Source organism: Alligator mississippiensis, chromosome 10 (assembly GCF_030867095.1).
Source record: "Alligator mississippiensis isolate rAllMis1 chromosome 10, rAllMis1, whole genome shotgun sequence".
Taxonomy (NCBI): Eukaryota; Metazoa; Chordata; order Crocodylia; family Alligatoridae; genus Alligator; species Alligator mississippiensis.
In genome coordinates this window covers 20,711,212-20,732,906 of record NC_081833.1, presented here as the reverse complement: position 1 = coordinate 20,732,906, position 21,695 = coordinate 20,711,212, and the positions used below count along the sequence as shown (strand labels likewise).

Here is a 21,695-nt window from a genome sequence, read left to right as displayed (position 1 = left end):
AAGTAATATTAGTGCATTCAGATCCATTTTCTACTGTATGTGAACAAACCTTCCAATCTGAGAAAGCAGTGTCAATATCTCATTAATAAATGCAATATCATATACTGAAAAAAGAAAATCAGATTAAGACCTATTAACTGTAAGATTTCCTTTGTAAAACTTTTTTAAAAATAAAATGTATAGAAATTCCATGTTTCAATAAGTTATAAGCTACAATTATACTTTTAAAGAGAACCTCATAAAGCAAAACAATACAGACTGCAATCTTTCTTAATTGTTCTCAGGTCACTTGAGACCACGTTTAAAAAAGACAAAATGCTGTGTCCAACTATTCCAGCAGTCTATCAAAAGGAAATACCGTATACAACACAATTCAGTTAAGAAATCCTTACAGAAAACCACAGCATTATCATCACAGATCACATTAAGACATGAATTACTGGAACACAGGAATAGCTGCTTTGAGTTCAATAACACTGTTCACACAGATAAAGCAGCTCAGGTATAGGTGTATACAGAAACTGTTCTAAATCAGGCCTAGATTTGCCAGCAAACTATTTTCAGCTACACTGCTTCACTCAACCTTGTCCTCAAAACATACTTTAAGAGGAGATTTCATATTATCAGCAATATCTTCCCATCTGCTATGAGTCAGTATTTTGCAGTAAAAGCTACCAAATCAACTACACAAGAGGTACGTTCTAATTTTAGTATTAGCATCTTCCTGCAAGTCTTAGTTATTCTAGCAACATTTAGGACAATCTGGGTGTGTGTTTCTGAACATAGATGAAGTTACGTTTTTTTTTCCTTCTTTTCCACAAGTCACTTGTAATCTTTACCCATTATAAAAATGAAAGAAAACTTTGAAGTACAGCTTAAATGAATAAGGAGAAATTGGGAATTTAAAATAGGTCAAATATTTTAGCAACCCATACAGATGATTCAAATATTTTCCTTAAGTTTTCAATAAGAAAGGAAATGGATTATAAAAGCCTATGAATGCCCAACTCAGATAAACTTTTCTTCAGCAATTCCCCACAGTCAAGGATGACTGTTTTCCACAAGTGTCTTATCTGTGTGACTGCAGATGGCTGATGAGGCCTACCCGAGATTGACAGATTTTACTGCAGCTCAGATATATGTTTTCGTGCAGGGTTGTGCTGGACTCTTGATTTGATCCATGACACACTGTTTCAGCTGCTCCCACTTTTCCATCTTCTGTTGTTGTCGCAAAGTTTCAAAGAACTGAAATCCCTGCAGCAGACTTCCTCCATTTGGGATGGTTCTGGGTAACAGTCTCCCATGAGTTGACATTAATGTTGCATTTATTTTAAGTTGGCCTTGAGGATGTCTCTAAAATGCTTTCTCTTGAGTGTATACCTCGGCTGACCTGGGAGAATAAAACTTGCTTTGGGAGTCTGGAGTAGACATCTGGATAATGTGGCCAGTCCAATGAAGTTGATGCTGGATGGTCACCACCTCAATACTTGTGGTGTTTGCTTGCAGGAGGATGCTAATGTTGGTGTCTCTCTCTTACTACTGGATTTGGAAGATCTTCTGCAGGCAGCATTGATAATATTTCTCCAACAATTTTAGTTGTCTCCTGTATGTTGGTCATGCCTCAGCTCCATACAGCAAGGTGGGGATCATGACTGCTTGATAAACTATGAGCCTGGTTTTGGATCTGATGTAGTGATCTCCGAATACCTGTTTCTTCGAGTCCAAAGACTCCACCTGCACATCTGAGGTCATGCTGGATCCAGTCAGCCTTCTGTGAGTGATGGCTTCTGAGGTACAGGACATACACATCATTCTCCAAAGTCTCACCGTGGATCTGGATTACGGAGCTAGGGACTGTTCATTAAGAGCTTGCTGGTGGAGGACCTTAGTCTTCTGAATGTGAAGTGTCAGCCCCATTTTCTTGTATGCCTCAGTAAAGACCTCAACGATTGCCTGAAGGTCTGCTTCTGAGTGAGCACATACTACAGCATCATCAGCGTACTGGAACTCAATAATTGAGGTTGGAGTAGTCTTGATTTTGACTGAGTCAGTTGAGGTTAAACAGTTTGCCATCCATTTGGTAGTTGAGCTCCACTCCACCTGGAAGCTTGTTGGTGGTCAGGTGTACCACTGTGGCAAGGAATATTGAGAAGAGTGGTGGAGCGAGGATGCAGCCTTGCTTAATGCCCATGTTAGCCTCAAAAAAATCTGTGCTAGATCCATTACTGAGAACCATTTTACACATTCCATCATGGAGCAGGCCGAGAATGGTGACAAATTCCAATGGGCATTTGTACTTCAAAAGGATTCTCCACAACACTCAGAACCATAGAATTAGGAAACTAGGGTTGGAAGGGACCTCAGGAGGTCATCTAGTCCAACCCCCAGCTCAAAGCAGGACCATCCCCAACTAGATCATTCCAGCCAGGGTTTTGTTGAGCCAGGCCTTAAAATCCTCCAAGGATGGAATTTCCACCACCTCTCTAGGTAACTTGTTCCAGTGCTTCACCACTGTCCTAGTGAGAAAGTTTTTCCTAATATCCAACCTAAACTTCCCTTGCTGCAACTTGAGACAGTTGCTCCTTGTTCTGTCATCTGCCAATGAATAGTGCAGCTCCATCCTCCTTGGAACCACTTTCAGGTAGTAAAAGGCTGTTATCAAATCACCTGCGATCGCCCCAGGCCCTGCAGACAGTGTCGTAAGGACCTGCTGCGGTGTGCTGCCCACTGCATGCTCCAGCTGCTTGCTGCCCCCAACCCCACCCCACCCCACTACCCCACCCCATGCTCCGGCCACTCAGCACCTCCCATTCCTCTGCTCCACACTCCAGCTGCTCACCAACCTTTGCACCGCCCCCGCCACCCAGGGCTGATGTGCCCTGGGCCCTGCACACCCCTAGGGACAGCTCTGCCTTGAGGACTGATGATTTTTCTGGGGACTCAGGTGAGGCTGACTGGTTTGTAGTTTCCTGGATCTTCCTTCTTCCCTTTCTTAAAGATGGGCACTATATTTTAGAGATGCACCGATATATCAGTCCATATCGTATCAGATTCTTTGATGTGAACTCCTCTCCTCCCTGTTTGAAGATTTAAGCAGGGATTCTATCTGCTCCTGATGCCTTGTTCTTCATCTGCTTGATGGTTTTCTTCACCTTATCAAGGTTTGGGGGGATTCCCAAGATGATCTCTGACTGAGTGTTGTAGGATGGAGTTGAGAACTTTCTTGTTAACAGCACAGCCTTGACTGAGGTCTTCAAAATGCTCCTTCCAATGGGCATTGATGGCTCCCCTTTCCTTGATCAGGTCTCCCCCATCCTTAGGTCTCAAGGGGGTTGGTCCCTGAGTGGTGGGACCATAGATGTCTTTGGTGACACTGAAAAAAACATGCATGTCATGGATGTCAGAAAGATGTTGAATCTCTTTAGCCTTGTCTTCTTATTGTGGGTCCTCCTTTGGACCTCTGCCCTGGCTTGTTGGAGATTCAATTTCTTTTTCTTGGAGTTGGTGTCATTTTGCCAAGTGCAAAAGGTCTTGAGCTTGTAATCAATCAACTCTTGAATCTTCTAGTAGTTCTCATTAAACCAGGTCTTGATGTTTCCTGGTGGAGAACCCAAGCGTCTCTTCACAGGCACTGATGACTGTGGCCTTGGGGGGCACCCCACATGCTGCTAACATCCTCCTATTGCTGTCGATTGGAACTCACCAGTTTTTCGTTGATGCACTGGTGGAAGAGGTCTCACTTGATCGGGTCCTTGAGTTTTTCAACACTGATCTGTTGGCATTGCTTCTGCTGCAGCTGTCATTTGGGAGACAGTTTGAGTGAGATAACTGAGTGGATGTCTCAGTTATCAGTCCAGCAGTCAGCTCCTAGTATAGCTGGGATGCTGCAGACTTCTTTGCAATCCTGGGCACGGACAATGACATAGTCAATCAAGTGCCATGGATGTTGCCAAGATGTCTTGTGCCTGTTTTTCTGGTGAAACAGGGTGCTGATGACAGTGAGTCCATGTTCCGCACATTTGTTCAAGAGAAGATTGCCACTGGAACTGATCTTTCCTGCTCCTTCCTTGCTGCTGGTTCCAATCCAGAGGTTAGAGTCCCTTCCAACTCTGGCACTGAAATCACCAAGAAGAATAAGTCTTTCTCCTTCTAGAATGTCAAAAAGGATTTGGTCAAAGTTGGCGTAAAATTCCTTCTTGGTTTCACTGGTGGCAACAAGAGTTGGGGCATCTACATATTGGCTCTCTGCCAGTTTAAGACAGAGAGTAATGAGTTGCTCATTAATTCCAATGGGGAACTCAATGAGTTGGTTTGAGTTCATTCTTAATGGCAAAACCAACATCACGAAGTCAGCTTTCTCCTTCATGTTTACCCTTCCAGAAGAAGGTATAGACACCTCCATGTTCTTTGAACTGCCCATCTCCTGCTCGCTGGGTCTCGCTCAGTGCACTTACATCGATGTTGTGTCACCAGAGTTCTCAGGACATGATTGCAGTGCGAGGCTCTGGGTATTCATTATTAGGATTGTCCATGAAAGTCCTGATGTTCCAGGTCCCAAAAAAGGATGGTGCATCTTCACTGGTATTTTCAACTACAGTAAAAGTGATTCCCACTGGATGCAGTTATCCAGTCAGAAAGAAATACACAATACTGTACTAGACAGGCTACGTTTAGGGAACCTTTTCCAGCCCTCTCCCCATGTGGGAGCAGAGCAGATCTGGAAAAGAGCTGCTCAATCACAGTTACAGCTGCCACATTGCATTCCTGTCTTGTCCAAGTGCCAGGGGAGGGGGACAAACCTCAGACATCATCCAACACACACCAAACAGTCTCACAAAAACCTATCTTTATACACTTCAAGAGATGATAGCAAACTCTGCAAATATCAGAAACACTTTGAAGCTGGACAAAGAGATAATAAAACAACTTCAGTGAAGAAAAGGAAAGTGGCAAAACTTCACTTACCTGTAGTGTACTCCAAAAATATGAATACTATAAAGCAACAAGAACTTCAGGAAAAGGGATATGACCTAAGCCACAGGTAAAATCAGCCTATTTCATACCAAATAAGTTCACTTGATGGGGCAGGGGTTGGCAACCCCCAGCACACATGCCAAGCATGGCGTGCAAGGCCATTTTGCTCAGCACGTCATGGCCAGCCCCAGCTCTGGGTAGCTGCTGACGCCCAGGCTGCTTCCAGCAAGGCTTGTAGCATCCCAGCTGCCCGCTGGGAGCAGCCCCTGGGTTCTGTGGCTGGCAGCAGCCACCCAGAGCCGCGGCCAGCTGCAGCCGGGAGGCTCCAAACAGCTGTGCCAGGCCTCAGAGTCCTGGCATCAGCTCCATACTGGCACATGCACCCGTGCATCAGAGGGGGTGGTGGGGAAGGGGCCTGAGGCAGTGCAACCCCGGTCTCTCCCCCACTCTCAGAACAGAGGTGATGGCAGGGCTCTGGAGCCCAGTGCAGCTGTTTGGAGCCAACCTGGACTCTGGGCAGCTGCAGCAAGCAGCGGGCAGGCTGCAGACATCTGTGCCAGGCTCCACAGCTCCGACATCAGCTCCATGCTGGTGGCAACTGTGTGTGCACCTCAGGGCAAACAGCAGGGCAGTGCAGCCCACCCCGAGGTACCCGTGAACTCGTCGCCAGCATGGAGCTGATGCTGGAGCTGTAGATTTCATAGATATTAGGGCTGGAAGGGACCTCGGAAGATCATCAAGCCCAGCCCCAGGGGCAGGAAGTCAGCTGGATCCCAGCAAGATAAGCATCCAAATTTCTCTTGAAGGCATTCAATGTAGGTGCTTGAACCACCTCCAGTGGCAGGCTATTCCAGACCTTGGGGGCTCGGACAGTGAAGAAATTCTTCCTTACGTCCAGCCTGAAACCATCTTGCAGAAGTTTATAACCGTTCGACCTTGTCATCCCTTGGGGCGCTCTGGTGAACAATCATTCCCCCAGATCCTGGTGAACACCCCTGATAAACTTATAGGTGGCCATCAGATCACCCCAAGCCTGTGTTTTTCCAGGCTAAAGAGTCCCATAGCTCTCAGCCTGTCGTCATAAGGTCTGTTTTCTTGACCTCTGATCATGTGCGCAGCTCTTTGCTGGACTCTCTCAAGCTTCTCCACATCCTTTTTTAATTGAGGAGTCCAATAGAGACCAGCACAGCTGTTTGCAGTCTGCCCACTGCTTGCTGCAGCTGCCCAGAGCCCAGGCTGGCTACAAACAGCTGCGCTGGGCTCCGGAGCCCAGTCACTAGCTCTGTGCCGGCAGTGGGGAAAAGACCAGGGTTGCGCTGCCTCAGGCCCCTCCCCAACCACCCACTCTGATGCGCAGGTGAACATGCTGGTACAAAGCTGATGCCGGGGCTCTGGAGCCCGGCACAGCTGTTTGGAGCCTCCCGGCTTCAGCCATCCCCAGCCCTGGGTAGCTGCTGCCAGCCACAGAGCCTGAGCTGGGGGACAGGGGCACACACAGGGCATCCTGCCATGTACCCCAGACCCTCATTTTGTTTTTTGGGTATGCCGGTATTCCGGCACCTTCCAAGGTAGGGACTGTGGGGGTTTTCAGCAAGGGTCATGGGAGTTTAACAAAGGAGCCTTTGAAGACTGGATTTAAAACTCACCTCTCCACATCATCAGTGTATTTCAAGGAGCAGAATAGTAACGAGTCATCAAGAAACTTGGGGGTTGGATGAGGGGGACTTGAATTATTAGCAGGACAGTGGAAGAGGACAGTTTCTAGGCTCTGCAAAACTGGAATAGTAGAAAGCATCCTGCTCTCTTCAATAAGTAAACCATGCTCTGTAACTGTATAAATAAGGCTAAAGGACCACTACAATGTTTTCCCCAAAAAGTCAAAATGCTTGGTTTTTGTGTGTAAACAAACACAGCTTTTCAAACTCACTGGCTTGCAATTCATTGATTTTAAAAATTAGTTTGCAACCTTCTAGTAAATAAAATCGGCAAAGGAAAATTAAGAGAATTTGGGTTAGGTCAGTGTTTTGCTGCAAGTGCCATGAATAAAAAGAATATGATCCCTATACTGAGGAGATTATAGGCTAGGTTAGATATTATTCAATATGGCACAGGAAGTAACAGACAGAATGGGTGGAAATGTGAAAGGGCAGCACTCACATAATATTAAATCACTGGGTTACTCAATATTGGTTTCTTATTTTATTTACTATGTTTACCTGAGTTAATTTTACAAACATTCAAAGTAACTGAGGGTAACCACCAGCCAAAACAATAGGGAAAAGACCAAAAGAGCTCCCTGAAATATTGAAAGATTTGCAGAAAGCAAATCAGAATCAAAATAGGGAAAGAAAAAGTATATAAAAATGTGTGTATTTTGAGACATACAATTACAAGCAGTAATTAATAATTCACATGCACATTTTTAAATATTCCTTCCACATCTCCTTAAATTTGCCCTAGTTCAGTCAGTTTACCAGATTTCCAAATGAAACTTTCTTCCCATACGCTATTTTAAATAAATTTATTATTGCCTAAGTAATAACGGAAAGACAGCCTTTGAGGATGGTCACATCATTAAGTGCAGTTTTTATACACTTCGATCAGATAATCTGAAATGTATTTTAATTCCTAGTTGTAACACTCATTAATATTAGCATTTTCTATTCAAGACAGAGGCATATGAAGAGAAGAGAATGCAGTTACCTGCTGTGCATATTGTAAAGACTACTTGAACTGAATCAAAGAAGAAGAACATGACTAGGAGAGAGACAGATGCTCCAATTGGAAGGAAGAGCGCCTGTGTGGAGTCGATGGTTTGGATACCTGCAACAAAAAGAACATGCCTAATTTAATTTATGACTTTCCTTATCATACTGACACTAGAGCAGTATCCCGTAACTCAGTGGAGGCCAACCTTCTTCGCAGGTATGCCATAAATTAAGCCCCATGCCCTCCCCGAGTACCACTCCAATCTCTTACTTCCTGAGCTGTGCGGGGTGGGGCACTATCCATCTGTCCAAGCCCTGGGCTGGCCCACCTGCTGGGAGCCTCCAGCAGAGTGACCCTCCACAGCATCTGCCCGGGCCATGACCCTGTCTACCTGCAGCTCCCCTCTAGGGGCTGGGCTTTGTGCATCTAAATGGCAGTTTTCTACCTGCATAAGTGCCATTTTTACCACTTATGTTATGCATAGGAACCTACCACATTTGCAATTTCACAATTTTCATGATGGCCGTCTGTCAATCTCCAGGGAGGGACAGGACTTCCAGGGTCCCTCAGCCAGAAGCATGTCGTCCCCCCACCCCTGCACTCTGCCCCAGAAAAGGTGCCCAATGCCACGCTGAGACTTTGAAATCCGAAGGCAGCTGCTGTAAGTTAGTTAGGTCCCTACTTATGCACAGTTTGTGATTCTACTTCCACTTCAGAGTGGATGTGCAAGCATGTACATATAAACTGAGCATGTGCAGTAGGCTACACATGCTGGGCGTCTACATGCAAGCACCTACACACTCTCATTCTGGATGTGTACTGGTGTCTAACTAAAAAATGTAGCCAGTCAGAAACCCACAAGTACTAAGTATAAGAGGGAGGAAAGACAACCTCCCCGTGTTCTAGTCCCAACAGCTGAGTTATTTGGACACTGGCCTGGAAAGCCAGAGAACAGGGTTCTACGCCCTCCTTTCAAACGAGGCTTGAACCTGCATCTTTCTTATTTCCCAGCACAGTGCTCTAGCCACCTCAATAAAGGTTTAGCAATACCCAAACTCCCCACCCCCGGTAGCCCAAAATAGTGAGATACGTGGGGCTGGAGGAAGAGAACACACTAGAGGGCATGTGGCTCAGTGAAACATGCTCCTTTGGAAGAGAGAGGGCTCTGGGATCTCATTTGGACCCTTGCTCCTGATGGGGCAGAAACCTGTCCAGTGCACTGCTGTTTATCCATTTTACAATGACAATGACAATTAAATAAAAGGGGCAATGGCTCAGCTTCAAAAGGAGTTCTGGAGAAGGGACTAATTTGTGGTGTGGTGGTTAAAATACTGTGCTGGGAAGTCAGGCATGCAGGTTCAAACCCCTTCTGGGCCAAAAATCCAGGGTTTTGGCTTCCTAGACAAGCGCCCTAACTACTCAGCTTTTGAGGCTAAAAACATTAAAGGGTTCTCTCCTGCCTCAGTACATGGTTTTTCAAGGATTTGCACCTAGCCATGTCCCTGACCAATCAGTGCATTGTATTATGCACGTTAAGTCTATACATGCACAAGCTTACATGTCCACGTTACAAGGGAAACAGCATGCATAGTGGCAATATTACTTACACAACTAGAAAGCTGCCATTTAGATACACAAAGGGTAAAATAATTCTTCCCATAGCTCTCTAACTACAGGCCAACTTAGGAGCAGCGCTCAGGTAATTTGCAGAGAGAAATGATTGAGCTCTGAAGTAGGAAAACAAATGGATCAATGCAAAACTTGAAATGAAGAGTTGACAAAAATATTTGAGGAAGCTGGGGTTTGAACCTGACCAATGCCTTCAAATTTCACACAACTGCAGGCTCTAATTTTTAGGTCTGACTGCAAGTAACAGACAATCCTTTCTTAATAAAGAATCTAAAGTCTGAGTTACTGGGCACTGGGTCCCAAAGTTTCTGTTGACAAATTAATAACTTAACTGATACAAAATCAACAAACTGGAATTTAGTAGGTGCAGAACTACCCTAATCTCTAACTGGGCTCAGAAACAAATCCAACACTGTGGCAGGCAAATTTAAGCAGAAGAGATATTAAGAATGAAGTTTTAAGGTGCACATGTAGCTTGTGAGGTGCAAGAATATCTTTTCACTTTAGAAGTTATGTTTGAATAAATGGCTAACTTGCACAGATTAGCTTACATTTTCATGCTCCCCAAAACCCTCAAGTTACTGAACCATGACTAAATTTCAGTTTCATGGGCAAAGAGGCTATATTCCTCACATTCCATGATTATCATTTTCCCTCCTCAAAGACCTGTAATCAAATTTTTTAAAAATTAACAAAACCAATTTCTTTAAACCTACAAGCTACCTTGTATGGTATAAAATGGCAGAGAAACAATAGTTTGGTGGCAAGAAGTTTGGAATATAGGAATATCTAAATTCTGACTGTGGCTTTGATACATTTGCTTTTGCTTTGGGTAAGGCTATTAAATTGCATGCGCCTCAGTTTCCCACACCACAATAGGAATATATGCTGCAGCCCCCTTGACAGGATTTTTAAGAAAATTAGTATCTACAAAGTTGTTAACTTCACTCCCAATCATTTTGACAGAAAAACAATTTGTTAGTGTGCTTAACCAACAACCCCAAAATTCCTTCTTTACTTTCCCAGATACAGTAGTTGTTCAAAAGAACAAAGCAGGGTAGTCTTCCACTTCCCATAATACGTAGTCCAACTGTGAGGCAAGTAACTTGTCAACCTATAGAAATGATGCAAGAATGTTCAAAAGTCTGTGGGCACAGATTTCCTTACAGCACCACAACTTCTACCATTCAATACACTGTAAGCCAGACTGGACTGAATAAGGAAAGAAGAGAAAAAAAGAAGTCCTCACTGTTATTGGTGCTGTTGCCATTGAAAGACCCAGCTGAGCTGCTACTGTCTTTTTCCTTGTCTTGATTCTCGAAGTCCATATTAAGGGACCTGAAAGAAAGAAAGAAAGAAAGAAAACTTGACAAACCAATTTTGAAGTCCACATTAAGTTCTGTTGTACAGTTGTTACACAACTACAAAAAAAACTCTAGGGCAACTTTAGCTATAGTATTGTTATTGCTCCACTGTAACACAAAAATACTATGTTTAAGAGTCACATATTTTTCTTGTACTATACTGCACGCAGTCATGGGAATTAACTAGTTAATTAACTAGTTAAAAAGTTAAAGAAATGGCTAACTTTTAACTTTAACTAGTTAAAAAAGTTGACTTTAACTTTTTTTAAAGTATAAGTTAAAAGTTTAAAAAATTGAAATCCAGTTTTCCCAGAGTTTTTCCTGACAGCCACTCTCTAGGACTAACATTGAACGATGTTTCTTTATTGAAACTCTAGGACTTCTTGTTTTGAGAGAGAGAGAGAGAGAGAGAGAGAGAGAGAGTAATGTGCCTTCCTATGAGATATGGTCTCTTAAGAACAAGTCCCAGAGTTCCTTAGTTCATGCTGGCATTTTCTCTGCATTTGCAGAAGTCAACAGGGCAGCCAGCTGGCTGCAGGAGAGGGAACAAACACAAGCAAGCAGAAACATTGGTCCCAATAAGAGCGGAAGCAAGTAGTGAGGATAAAGAAGATGATGACTTTAATTTTAATGAAGATCAGAACCAGCAGCCCAGGACCCAAGAAGTTGAGCATTACTTCTCATCTGTGAGAAACTTATCAGAGATGTCACCTACTATGAAAAAACTATTCATCCGTTATAACACAAGCATTCCCCCATCTGCCCAAGTAGAGCGATTGTTCAGTAGTGGGGGCTTAGTTTTGCAAGACAGAAGAGGAAAATTGGCAAATGTAAATTTTGAAATGCAGCTTTTGCTGAAGTTTAATAAGCATGTTTACACGGTTTCTGCTATGCAACTGAACATTCTTTTTCTCATTTAAACTGATTTGCTCATTTCAGTCTAATTTTGATTTTCAGACACTTTCATTATTTATAATTCAGATCTATTTCATATCCTTTTGTTACCTTTTGAACAATAAAAATTGTAACAAAAGAGGTTTTCTGTGGAAACCACTTTCATTTGCCACCTGGCTATGAATATCTCCTTTCTGTTATTCTGGTATACTTGTATGATGCATTGACTTTTACAAAGTACTTCACATGGAGAGGGTGAGAAGGATCTAACATTACATGGGTATTGGTAAATTGTTATTCTGAAAACTGTATGACAAGTATAACATGGTTTTCAGGTGAAACCGGGTGAGTTTCACATAAATTAGTGTGCTTCTGTGAGCTTATGGAAAAGAAATCCACTCACTGCATTTGAAAATGAAAAATAATGCTAAGAGGCAATTCACTGTGTTTCACACATTTCTCATGAATCAACTTAACTTTTAACTACTCTCTTTTTAACTTAACATTTAACTAATTGAAAGTGGAAATATTTAACTTTTAACTTAACTTTAAAGGTTGCTAACTTTTAACTTTTACTAGTTACATTTTTCATAAACTTTTCCCATGACTGCACATACTAGACAAAAACAAGCACACCACCACCACTCACTGCATGTGCCTACAAGACCATTCTTGACTCTATCATTCATAATTCATCAATTTGTAACTGATGTAGATTGTGGTCGTTTAAAAACAAAAAATAAAAACCACATGCATTATTCTCTGCCTCTTTAAACTATTGTTCTGCATTTACAATTTTAACATTAACTTATAAAATAATTATCTGCTGAACAAAGTCCTGCTTGCTTTAAAAAGTTTCTGCAAAGTCTAAATGATACAAGCAATTACCTTATCCATGCATACAGAACAAATAAAAGAATGGAAAGAAACTTTGTATCCACTATCATAAATTCATCATATTAAATTCCAATCACAGGAGCTGATGACCTGTCTTTGAGGTCCAAGTCAAGAGTAACATCCTCATCTTGATGTGTTTTGATGATGCTATTTTGATATATTTCCTTATGAAGATGTGAACATGAAAGGCTATTTCCATTGCTGTTACACCTTTGTTCTGATCTAACCTCAAACAAATTCTATTAATTTTTGACAATGTTTCTTAGAAAATCTGGAATTTTACTGAAGGTCTTATCTTGGATGATAAAATAAACATACAAGAAAGTCCAATCCTCTTCTACCTACGCCACGTACAGATGTTCTCCCAGTAGAACCAAAAGAGTTTCTCTCGAGACTGAACATCTGCACACTTTCCTGTGGTTTAGCTTGTCCCCAAGAGAAATGGAGCCTGTGCCTTCCAGAAGTGACCCTAGTCTGGAAAAGACACAGGGAGAAGCTGCTCCATCCCTCCTGTACACAGGAGGGGAAGTGAAGGGAGGAGGGCCACAGCAATGCCACTAACTTAATATGTAAGGACACCTTCTGGTCTGATACACCATCTAAATTATCCACAACCCAGTTGTGAACTTACTTTATTTTGCTCCACAAGCAACTAACCACCAAGCAGCACTGTATGTGCTCTCCATTGGTTCTACAGCAACAAACTATTTATCAGAATTTAAATAAAGCTTTATTTTTTATTAGTATGATTCTCATGTTATCATTATTACTAGTGTACACAAACAAACAAACAAACAAACTTTGTTATTTCAACTATATTAGAAATAAAAGAAAAAAAATCAGCATTAGTTAAGGAGATATAGACAAACATGGGTTTAGCCTTTTCTACAACACTACAGGCATTAAAACTATCACTTTCAAATGCACAACAGGTTTACCTCTGGCAGTATATAGCTGTACAATTTTGTGCTACACTTATTTTTTGCTGGTTTTTCCTTGGTGAATCATATTTAAATCTATGAAAGTTATATATGGCCTTATTTAATATCACCGTCCCACATAAGTTGTTTCTTTAAAATTAGGGAATGAAACTTGTCAAACTGTGGCCTGGCAGTGTTGTCCCATCTCTGGTGCTTGGGGGGAAAGCTAAAGACAGGTATCACAGCTGCCTAAATTGAGACATTGCAAAAGACTACATGTCAAACACTGGGTTAATAAAAATAAGTAGTTTTTTTTTTTTCCAAATTAATAGAAAATAGTTTTTTAATTAAAATATGTTGAAACTTATTTCAATAAGGAGTTTTTTTCCCTTTTAAATAGGAATCTGTTTAAACTGACATCTGAATATACAAAACATGTTAAGACCTATTGTCTATTAAAATATTTAAACAAAAAAATAGATGTTCTGAATCTATGAACTTCTACCTTACTGACTTATAGGCTGCATGCTTTTCTATAGAAAGAAAAGCATGTTTTATCCTTGATTCTAACTTTTGAGCCCAAACTTTATAAATATGGCACAGCAGGTCAATTACTGCTTGAAGGGCCGAGTCAAAAGTTCTGGCAAAATCATCACAGATGTTGAATACAAATGATGAGCAAAACAATTATCTAGTAAATAAGCAATATATCATTTACTACCTTCTAGCATAATAAGAAGTTAAATGAATGAGAATCTGAAAGTATTGAGCTAGAAAATTGCTTTAATAAGAAGTGTAAATAGAGCAGATCTTCTCTGGTAGAAAAAGATGGACCAAATGTAGGGAAACACTATTTAGTTGTAAATCAACATGCTTTAACAGTTCATCAACTAATGAGAATATTTTTCTTTAGAAACTTAGATGAAAAACATTGATTAAAATCATTATTTAAATCATGAGTTAAATCAATCCACCCTGCTTAAAACACAGGGCCATTTTATAAATCTTGGTTTTAAAAACTAGCTTACTGAACACTATAGTAAAAATATAGTTGCTGCAAGAAAAAGCAATTCATGTACAACATTTAGTAATTAAAGCTTTGCACTCTCATCTGTTTCCCTGTTTTCTAAAGCTCTCTCACCCCTTCCTTCCTCCTCTCTTGGGACATTTGCCACACCAATTTGATTTGCTTTGCCCCCACTCCTTTTCCTGAAACATGGAAGATGTGAAGCAAAGGTATTTTCAAAAAAAGATAGGGAAGTATTTTAAAGAACATAAGAACTTAAGTGTTAAAAAGAGAATCATTTAATTGATATGGAATCGGCATTAACTAGGAAGGTGCTTTTCAGCTGTCTTATGATGTTGCCAATAAACAAATGGCTTTTATGCCAAGATACTGCCACAACTATGTACCAAACAAGGCAAAACCCCTCTCTGCTGCTTTTATTTGTCCTGGTTCTCTACTATAAAATTCTCAAAAACTGAAAAAAAAATTAATAATATATATCCTGTGCATAAACTGGGCTTTCTAATGTGGAATTAAACCGAGATACTGTTGGACCAAAAGTGAAACAGAAATTGAAACTCATTTAACTGGGTAATTTTTCAACTTTTGGGAAACTTCCAGAGAAGTCAGCCAGAAACTCTGACCTGAAAAACAGCAGGCATTCTGCACAGTTGCTTGCCTTATGTATCCTAACAGCACAACTTGGTAGGAGTTCTAAAGCCATGTTCCAAAGCAGGCATGACTTAGCCTCCCACAGGGAAATCTTCTGTAGGGTTATGTTAAGGGCAAAGTAATGACTAAGCTGCTGGCATGTTACAAGTACAGAAGTTCAGTTTCAACCACGGATCACTTCCATTGCCACACAGCCTCCGAGAAAACGTGAAGGAAAAAAAATACCCTTATGACACTAAGGATTTCATATTACTCAACTTTTTAAAAGCTTCAGCTACAGACTCTTGCAAAAATGCAAAATACATCAAGAAATTCTCCCTTGCTCTGATCAAAGGATAATACATTCATTCCCTCTCAGTGCAAACCCTGGGAGAGGCAAGAACTGAAGCCTGGCATAGTAGAGTCTGATTTTAATTAGGCTAAATTAATTAAAAGCTGCAGTATCCAGTCAGTAAATAGCTGGAGAAATAGCACAGGGAGGAGCCAAAACCTATGCTTTGTACTTGACAACATTCAGTAGTGATTACTGCTGAGGACTGGCAGGATATTACAGAGGGCATTATATCTATGCCATTGAAACTGCTCACAAAATATCAACTTATAGACCAGACGTACCCGTCTCTTTCCTGACAATAGCAAACAGCACGAAAGATCTCAACACATCTGAGAACCCTGAGGATATTCCCCTGACAAAGCCAAACACAAAGGGTCTAGCTACAGATCAGAACAAATAAAAGTAACATACTACCCAATTAATTTTACATCTAGTTTCATTTTATTCTGGCTGAAAATGACTGCAAATAGTACAACAGCTGCTAAGCTTCCCATAGGACACAGGGCAACTATTTTCCTTCACAACTATTGGGAAAAGTTTATGTTGGTTCTAGTCTCCCAGCTACCAAGAAACAGCAAACATTCACATTCAGAAGAATATCTGGCAAGAGAGGCAGCCCCTCAGCACAAGAGGAAGCCTGAAATCACAAGCTAGTTTGTCCGGTCACCACTTTGCTTCTACATAATAAGCATTAAAAGCTTTATGCAGCAAAGATATTGTACTACTCTCACATTAAGAAAATGTAACTGAAGTATAGCTGACAAAAAGGGGGGGGGGGGTGCGAGGAGAAGCCATAGTTCTCAAGGGAGCATCTCTGAAAATGAAAAAAAAAACAAAAAACAAAAAACCCCAACACCAGACAAGGAAGAAGCCATGTAAAAATTAAGGAATTACTCTTTCTCCTGAAAGTTTTCTGGTTAGTTGGACAAGATTTATTCTCCCTGTGAAAACCCACTGAGGCCAAAGAGCGATGCATCTTGCCCAGCCACCTGCCAACTTATGTATTCAGAAAATAATTGGCAGTAGGGCATTTTGGGGTAGAAAAGGGAAAATGGCTTAATCTTTAGTATAAAATCTGCAATGTACACAGTTTCATCAACACAGGCTTGTGTTATGGTTGAGGTAATATGGCACCTGGAACAGATAAGGTAGTACAGACACACTACACAACTGTATACAATACAGCTTTTCTTCAACCATGTCTTGTTAGCTATCCCAGGAGCTTACAGCAACACAATATACTGCAATCCAATAGCTCAGATGCATCAGAGGCAGAATATTCAACCCCAGAATGAGAACAAACTTCCTGTTTGACCAACAGGATGATAATGAACTGTCTATTAATGAAGATGCATTTCACTACCCTGGGCACAGGATGTTTCAAATACAGGCAGGAAAATTAGTTTTAAAATAGGGAAATAAGGTGATAAAGCATGTATGACTGTCTGTTGAACTATTTTTCCCCCCAAATGAGAAGCAGTATGCCTTAAAACCAGTTAATAGTTTAAGGTAGGGGTGGGCAAAATATGGCCCGCAGGCCGCATCTGGCCTGCGAGGCCATTCTATCTGACCTGTGGGGCCCCTAAAAAATTCAGAAAATTAGTATTTCTCTGCCCTTGGTTCCTGTCAAAAATGACAAGAACCAAGGGCAGCAGGACCCAGGCTCCCACAACAGCAGGACCTCCCCGGCCCTGGGACCACATGGCTGACCTGCACCGGAACTGCAGGTAAAGGGGAAGCGGGTGGGCCCCAGGTGGGGAAGGAAAGCGGGTGGGCCCCAGGTGGGGAAGGAGCTCAGGGAAATGTGGCCCAGGAAAAAGCTGAGCACCAGTTGTGACCACACTGCACCTCCTGGATCCACCCTTGAATGAAATCCAATAAAAAGAGAGTACAATGTCCTGCACATAGGATGGAACAATGGCCTGCACAAGTACAAACCGGTGAATGATTGGCTGAGCTACAGTACTGCTAAAAAGGCCAATAGGGGTTATAGGGAACCACAAGCTGAAAACAAGTCAGTGTGCTCCTCCTGCAAAGCCCAATAGCGTGCTGTATTGTAGTAACAGAAATATGGTTTGCAAGTCAAGGAAAGTGATGTGTTCACTATAGTCAGCTCTAATCAGTATAGCATCTAAACACAGAAAAATCTGATGAGTCTAATACAGGACAATAAAAATGATTATGTCTAAGAAAGATGACTTACAATAAAAAGTTGGAAGAACTGGAAGTACGTAGTGTGAAGAGAAGTCATCCCAGTGTCTTCTGACTGAGGAGCCATTTGATAACAGTCTTCAAATTAGGGATGTAAATATTAAAAAAAATTACCCATTTAACCTCCTCTAATTATACTGGTTAAACAATCCCTGCAGCGGGGGGCAGGGCAGCACGAGGAACCAGGACTGAGGGCAATATGCAGGACTGCGGCAAGTTCTGCTGCTGGCTGGGACTGAAGCCCATGGCTGCTACAGGCTCTGGGAAGTGAGCACAAAGGAGCAAGCAGGCAGCAGCACCAGTAGCAGTAGTGTGGAGTGGCAAGATCTGGCAGGGTCTCCGGCTCAGTGCTGCCTGCTATTAGGAGAGCAGCTCCGGCAGGGGTGGCTGGGCAGTGGAGTAGATCCAGGCTGCACCATCGCTTGGCTACACCAGCACAGAAGTAACTAGCGGTTGGTTACCTGGGGGAGTGGAACTGGGCAAAGTTGTGTGGCGGAGCCAACAGGGCTTCAAGAGGAGCAAGTCCAGTGGCAGGACTGCCAATCAGGTGCTACACAAGCAGGTACCATGAGTTAGGGCCCTCCCCCACCCACCATCCCCCAAGCACACACAGGGGATCCTGTCTGCTGGGACAGTTGCACTGCACCTAGGCAATGCTTCCAGCCCATGTGTGCCCACAGCCTGGGCAGCACACATCTCCTCCCACTTGCTCACCCCTGGGGCTCTGGCAGCTGCTGCTCAGCAAGGACCTGGAGCAGCTCTGCCAGCCCAGGGGCACATGGTGGACAGACAGGCCATGAAGGATCATGCCTGAGGCATCCACCTGTGGACTGAGTGCCCTGTGCCAGGAGCTGTGGCACCGGGGCAAGCCCTCAGCCGAGCAGGAGGAGCACAGCACCGGCTTGGCTGCTGGCTGCATCTGGCACTACTCCCTTCCCCATCTGGATACAGCCGAAACCCCACCCATGAACAAGAGGCTTCAGCAGAATTGGACTCCAGTGGTGGGTGCTCTCCCTGTGCCCCCTCAAAAACAAACAGCAATATTAAACTAGTCAACTCTGCTTATTGACAAGCCTCAAGAGCCTGACAGACTTATGCCTGAGTGATGACATCAAAGGGCGCGTACAGACAAGCATGAACATGCCTCTTGCCCCACCTCAAACCCCTTTGAGATGGGGCAAAAGACACGTGCGGGAATAAAAAATGTTCCCTGCTCTGCAAGTTTGCAGTGTGGGGAGAAAATTAGACCCATGGATATCTAGGGGTTTAAAAAAAAAACACTCCACAATAGAGCGGAGCAAGGCACAGTCCCAGAGGCATGGAGCCAGCAGGGAGTCAGTCGGTCCTCCAAAAGAGACACTCTGGTTTTGGCTAGAGCGTCTCTTTGGTGCTCCTGCTGCCCCCAGCACTGTCCAAGGTAAGTGTGTGGGGAGGGGGGTTCATGGGTGTGGGTGGGTGACAGGGGGATATTGGTGGGGGTATGGCGAGTGGTGGGGGCAGGATGTGCCCGGGGCTGCAAGGAGTGAGGACCTGACCCAGATCGGCGCGGCTCGCTAGTCTGACTTTGCACTGGAGCTGGTCGCACGGCTCTGGGAGGCACACACAGGAGCCACGCCTCCTGGAGCTGTGTGACCCACTCCAGTGCAAAGCTGGACAAGAGAGCTACATGGGGCTAGGCCAGGCCCCTACCCCCTCCACAGGCACAGTGGAGCAAAGGCAGGATGCGGCCTGGGGACCGCACAGAGCCAAGCCAGGTCCTGCTGGTCCTGGGCTGCTCGTGCTGCCCAGCCTGGCCGAGCAGCACCAGCAGCTCCAGGGCCAGCAGGACCCAGCTTGGCTCTGCGCAGTCCCTGCACGCCAGGCCGGGTCCTGCCACGATAGGAACAGCCCAGCTGGGCAGCAGAGCAGCCCCAAGGGCAGCAGGACCCTGTTGAGCCAGCACACGGTCCCCATGTGCCGCGCTGGGTCCTGTCACCATGGGCCCAGACCAGCTGGGCAGCATGGGGGGGGGGGGGGCGGCAGCATTCCATGTGCTGGGGGGAGAGGGGGGCTGCACCCTGTGGGGGCCAGGGGACCCACCCCTCCTGAGCAACCCCCCACAAGGTCCCCCACACCCACAGTCCCCCCAGCAACTGCCCCACACCTACCTACCCACAGACCAACCCACATCCCTCCACACACACCCACCCACCTTCCTCCACACTCCTTCTCACCCCCTTCCTGTAAACACCACATCCTCCCATCACACACCCATCATGTGTGAAGAAAACCAAAACCACACATCAACACATACAGGTATTCAGAATTTATTTTTTCATGATGAGAGAGACACTGGTAGGCTTCCAAACTGCTTTAACATTGTAAATAGAGCAATAAAGCATTACCCAAGTCATCGCTGTCTCTCTCTCTCTCTCTCTCTATAGGGAGGTGTGTGTGTGCCTCTCTCTCTCTCTGTGTGTGTTCACGCACATCTTTGTCTATCTCTATGGGGGGGTGTGCGCGTCCACACACGGACATGCATAAAGTGTTTTTTTGTTTTTAGCTGTGGAAGAACATGGAGTTTGGGGTATTTTTAAAAATGGATTCGGGATGCTGCTGCAGCAGTTCAGCTGGTACAAGGGGTAGTGTCCCCAGGTACCAACTGGCTGAGCCCCAGAAGCTTCTGAGAGTGAGTAGCCCTGAGCTGCTTGCCAGGGCAGCTTTTTATATAGATGGGGCCAGGACAGGGCAGCTTTTTATACTGCTGGAGACAGCACAGGTGCTGGCCCTGGGCTCTAGCTCCCCTTGGCTGCAGATCTGGGAGGAGCCAGGCAGGGTTATTTTGCCCCAAGTGGCACAATTTGCTCCACAACAAAGTGCATGTGCGAGCACGTGCACTGAGGCAAAAAGCCCTGGTTCAAATTTGCACCGCTTCTATTTGTGCTATGTTGGCTAGCACTATGGAAGAAAGAGACTTGGGGGTCATCACTGACCACAAGATGAACATGAGCCTGCAATGCGATGCTGCGGCTAGTAAAACGACCAAAACGCTGGCTTGCATCCATAGATGCTTCTCAAGCAAATCCCGGGACGTCATTCTCCCCTTGTACTCGGCCTTGGTGAGGCCGCAGCTGGAGTACTGCGTCCAGTTTTGGGCTCCACAATTCAAAAAGGATGTGGAGAAGCTTGAGAGAGTCCAGAGAAGAGCCACGTGCATGATCAGAGGTCAGGGAAGCAGACCCTATGATGACAGGCTGAGAGCCCTGGGGCTCTTTAGCCTGGAAAAGCGCAGGCTCAGGGGTGATCTGATGGCCACCTATAAGTTTATATGGGGTGACCACCAGTATCTGGGGGAACGTTTGTTCACCAGAGCGCCCCAAAGGATGACGACTAGGTCAAATGGTCATAAACTACTTCAAGACTGTTTCAGGCTGGACATAAGGAAGAATTTCTTTACTGTCCGAGCCCCCAAGGTCTGGAACAGCCTGCCACCAAAGGTGGTTCAAGCGCCTACATTGAACACCTTCAAGAGCAAACTGGATGCTTATCTTGCTGGGATCCTATGACCCCAACTGACTTCCTGCCCTTTGGGCAGGGGGCTGGACTCAATGATTTTCTGAGGTCCCTTCCAGCCCTAATGTCTATGAAATCTGTGAAATATTTGAGCTGCTGCAAGTGCACGTGTTTGCATGTGTGGATGTGTCCAAAAGGTTTAGCTATCTTTTTCCATCAGCTAGCTGTAACCTCAACATTTAGATTAACACAGAAAATGTAAAATGATAGTAAGAAAGCAACTGTATAACCATCAGTGGAGGACCTCAACTTACCTTTAAGATTTCATATGAAATAAAATTATTCCAAGTCAATTAAGATGCATTATACAAACACATAATTGAACACAGAACTTATACATTTAGTTCCACAGCTTACACTTAATGCTTTAAGCAATTCTACTTGTCTTTTCTACAACATTGTACACAAGCACAGTAAGAGGGGAGGATGAGGGTTAGAGTTGAAATACCTGACCCAGCACAAGTTTGTAAAAGAAAATTCCATTTTTTCCCCACAGAAAGATAATCAGTCTCATACCTTTGGAGCTGTGTACT

The 21,695-nt window shown here is 43.9% G+C and overlaps 1 protein-coding gene across 1 annotated transcript in view; it reads right to left on the bottom strand.

The window, feature by feature from the left end:
* SPPL3 (signal peptide peptidase like 3) overlaps positions 1 to 21,695 on the bottom strand; it is a 131,622-nt gene that overhangs the window by 19,116 nt on the left and 90,811 nt on the right. Inside the window, exons 3-4 of the mRNA XM_014593647.3 lie at positions 10,562 to 10,650; positions 7,678 to 7,797 (exon numbers count right to left, since the gene is read on the bottom strand). Of these exons, the coding sequence (XP_014449133.1) occupies positions 7,678 to 7,797; positions 10,562 to 10,650 (209 nt within the window). The remainder of the gene's footprint in view (positions 1 to 7,677; positions 7,798 to 10,561; positions 10,651 to 21,695) is intronic.